The sequence below is a fragment of the Marmota marmota genome, unplaced genomic scaffold (genome assembly GCF_001458135.2).
Source record: "Marmota marmota marmota unplaced genomic scaffold, marMar, whole genome shotgun sequence".
Classification (NCBI taxonomy): Eukaryota; Metazoa; Chordata; class Mammalia; order Rodentia; family Sciuridae; genus Marmota; species Marmota marmota.
In genome coordinates this window covers 28,376,738-28,380,165 of record NW_026000005.1, presented here as the reverse complement: position 1 = coordinate 28,380,165, position 3,428 = coordinate 28,376,738, and the positions used below count along the sequence as shown (strand labels likewise).

The 3,428-nt window shown below is 36.5% G+C and overlaps 1 protein-coding gene across 1 annotated transcript in view; it reads right to left on the bottom strand.

The window, feature by feature from the left end:
* The window catches only part of Unc80 (unc-80 homolog, NALCN channel complex subunit), a 188,038-nt gene that overhangs the window by 41,113 nt on the left and 143,497 nt on the right, over positions 1–3,428 (bottom strand). Inside the window, exon 49 of the mRNA XM_048808985.1 lies at positions 151–321. Within this exon, the coding sequence (XP_048664942.1) occupies positions 151–321 (171 nt within the window). The remainder of the gene's footprint in view (positions 1–150; positions 322–3,428) is intronic.

The following is a 3,428-nucleotide window of genomic DNA, read 5'->3' as shown; positions in this document are numbered from 1 at the left end:
AAAAAAAAAAAAAAAAAAAAAAAAAAAAAAGATAGGTATCTGTAAACAAACACTGAGTTCTAGAGATTTTTGCCCACAACATTTTCTTCTTCATAATTTCAATGGGTACATATGGTTTAAGGCTGTGGATATTTCTGCCAATTGGATTACCTGGTGAGGACTTCCACACTGTACAAAAGTGCTTGTAAGGATGTTGCTAGAGCAGCTGTGGCAGCAATCTCCTCTCGGGCAGCAGGTACTGTCTCCACCTGTGATGTCTGCCTCTTTAGCTTTTGTAGGTAACATGGAACTAAAGCTTCCAAGACCATCAGCATCTGAAGACTGTAAGCAACAGAAAGAAAACCAAGTCACATTTAACAATCTACTTTTGGGGACTGTGTCATTTTTAGGAACTATGGAAAAAGGTTCTAGAGAGATGAAGAATTCTAAGCCTCCTTCTTATCCCACCCAAATGGAGAGTAGTTAAAGCTGTAAGGAAGCATGTGATCTGGTTGGGGGGAATTAGCCATTTATTCAAATTGTTGAAAAGATAGCATAATGATCACTGGTGGAGCTCCAAGTCCATTCTGAGAAACAGGCCTCAGAATCCTCCATGATGCTTCTATTCAGGAACTTGCTGAGAGTGATTTTCCAGCTGAAACAATTTTAGAGACAGTATGCAACCTTTTTCTACGAGGCTGGCTTCCTTTAAAAAATATATATGTATATATATATATATATATATATATATATACACACACACACACACATATACATGGATGTATATATGTATATATAAATATATGTTTATAAGTATATATGTATACATATATACATACATACGTATATATGTATACGTATATATACATATATACATATATATATTTAAATAGTTGATGGACCTTTCTTTTATTCATTTATTCATGTGCAGTGCTGAGAATCGAACCTAGTGCCTCACATATGCTAGGCAAGCGCTCTACCACTAGGCTACAACCCCATCCCTAGGAGGCTGGCTTCTAAAAGCTTTCTGTGATTTTATAACAAGAGTTTGGCAACTGCCCCGGTGGTGTGGTCTGATAATGCCTACTTAGTAGAGTGAGTGGACACTGCTCCTGTATAGGGCCCACTCAGTGAAGAACTGGGGTGTCAGAAATGTCATCTCAAAGAGGAGGTGGAAAGTAAGTATGTAAGGCAGATTTTCCCTCTAAAACTGTAAGTGCACAACATTAACATAAATATTTTTGGAACATTCCCCCTGTGGAGCTTAAATTTGATAAGCTGTGGGTTCTAGAATACAATATGGACTGGTTGATATTCTAGAGAACCCCAAATCAAGACTTTGGTCCATTTTCCTTCCTACATATATCAGTGAGTTTCTGCTATGATATTAATCAATATTGAGTACTGGTTTCTGATTGTATAACTGTGCCTAAAATAAGTGCTCTTGACACAGGAAATGGAAATGTTCAGAAAATTGATGGATATGGAATCAGAGCTAAGAGACTGAGCCATACCTCTTTGACAACTTAAAAAGGGAGACGAGAAGTCAGCTATGCTTCTTATGTTAAGAAGCACATTGTTGCAGATTAATTGCCTTACTAGAAAAGCTGATCAATTTTTTTTTAATTATTGAAAGAGTCAGAAGTTAAGATTGCCTGGTACTTTTTTAAGTACCGGGTTGCTGGAGAAAAGGAAGCTTATTCAGTCATCCAGACTGTGCAACACTTTTCTCCAGGTATTTGTCAGTTTGAAGAGAGCACTTATACACTGATGATGGAGTGAAATCGACATGACCACTTTGGAAGTCTTTCTGGTAGAATCTACTAAAGCTAAACATACACATACTCCATAACCTAGCAAAGAATTTCCACCTACAGAAATGCACACTGGACACATGTATGTGTAAAGATACACAAAAAAAGTTCACTGCAGCATCATTCATAATAGCTTCAAACTAGATCCAAGACAAAATCTGTTGGCAAAGAGAAGAAATGAATGAATTTTGCCACAGACACACAATGGAATATTATAGGTGAATGAGAAAGAATAAAATGTAGTTACATATAATTATATAGATGAAATAATATTGAATAACATAAGTCAGATATTAAAAAGTACCTACTATAATATTTCACCTAAATGGAGTTCAAAAAGAGGCAAAGCTGATTTACCATGCTGGAAATGGGGATAGTGGTATCTCAGATACATTAAAACAAAAAACAAAACTGAACTCAGGGGCACTTTAACAATAGGGAGTAAAGATGAGCTATATCCCCAGACCTTTTTATTTTTGAGACAGGGCCTTGTCTCAAAAGTTGTTGAAGCTGGCCTCTAACTTGTGATCCTCCCGTCTCAGCCTTCCAAGGTGGGATTATACGCATGTGCCCCTTCACTCAGCACTATCTGATTTTTTTTGATCTGAGTTGTATTTACATAGATGTAATAACTTTATGAACATTTATTCAACTGTAAAATTATGATTTTTAAAACTTTGACATGAATGTTACACCTGTATAAAATACACTTGTGTAAGCACAATTTAAGCACAAGAAGGATCTGGTGTTACAAATACAGAAAATTTATAAGAATATCCCAGGGAATAGCTAGTTAAGAAATCTTGATTTCTCCAGGGACCCAGAGCCTTTGTTCAACCTGAGCCAAATGGGAAATTAGGAGGATCAATTTATTAACCAATCTTAATATCTAATATTGGGCTTTGGTCATTAACTCACAATAAGGAAGTTTGTGAACTTTAATACCTTTTGATTTCAATGTGTTTGAATTTTTAACTTGAAAGAGAATTTCAGGTCTCACTGGGAATTTGGTAATGAGAGAACTTTTTAGTCAAATTTGTCAGTTTTCTATGTTGCTAGCATTTTAATATTAGAGAAATGTTATGCATTTCATTATTGCAGTGTCTTCATGTTGTCATGTAATTTCAGTGCATAACCTCTGAAAGCATACCCCTAACAATGTACTTGGACACACTTACAATAGCAAATGGAGTAGGAAATACATTTTTACATTCAGATGTAGAGCAGATTTGGAATTCATGTAGGGTGTTGACCCACCCTGGACCCTTTTCTAGAGCTGATAAAATAGAAGCAGGAACATGGGAGCAGGCCCATCATGGGGAACTGCAGATTTCTGTCCCAAGGCCACAGCCACACTCCTCCCTGATCATAGGCAGAAGTTTAATCCCTATTGTTAAAGATGATAAAAAGCTGGGAATATTGAAGGGGATAGTAAAGAGAGGCCAATTCATATACATTCTGGCCGCTCTTGGCCCTTTATCCCTTCTATTCTGGGAGAAGAAAAGGCTTGCCTAAGATGACAATGGATAAAGATATTCTGAGCATAGTCAACTTGGCTCTTTATTTCTCCTTGGAGAGCCTGTCCACACAGTAGGACTTTATTGGGATGACTCACTTTTTTTTTTTTTTTTTTTT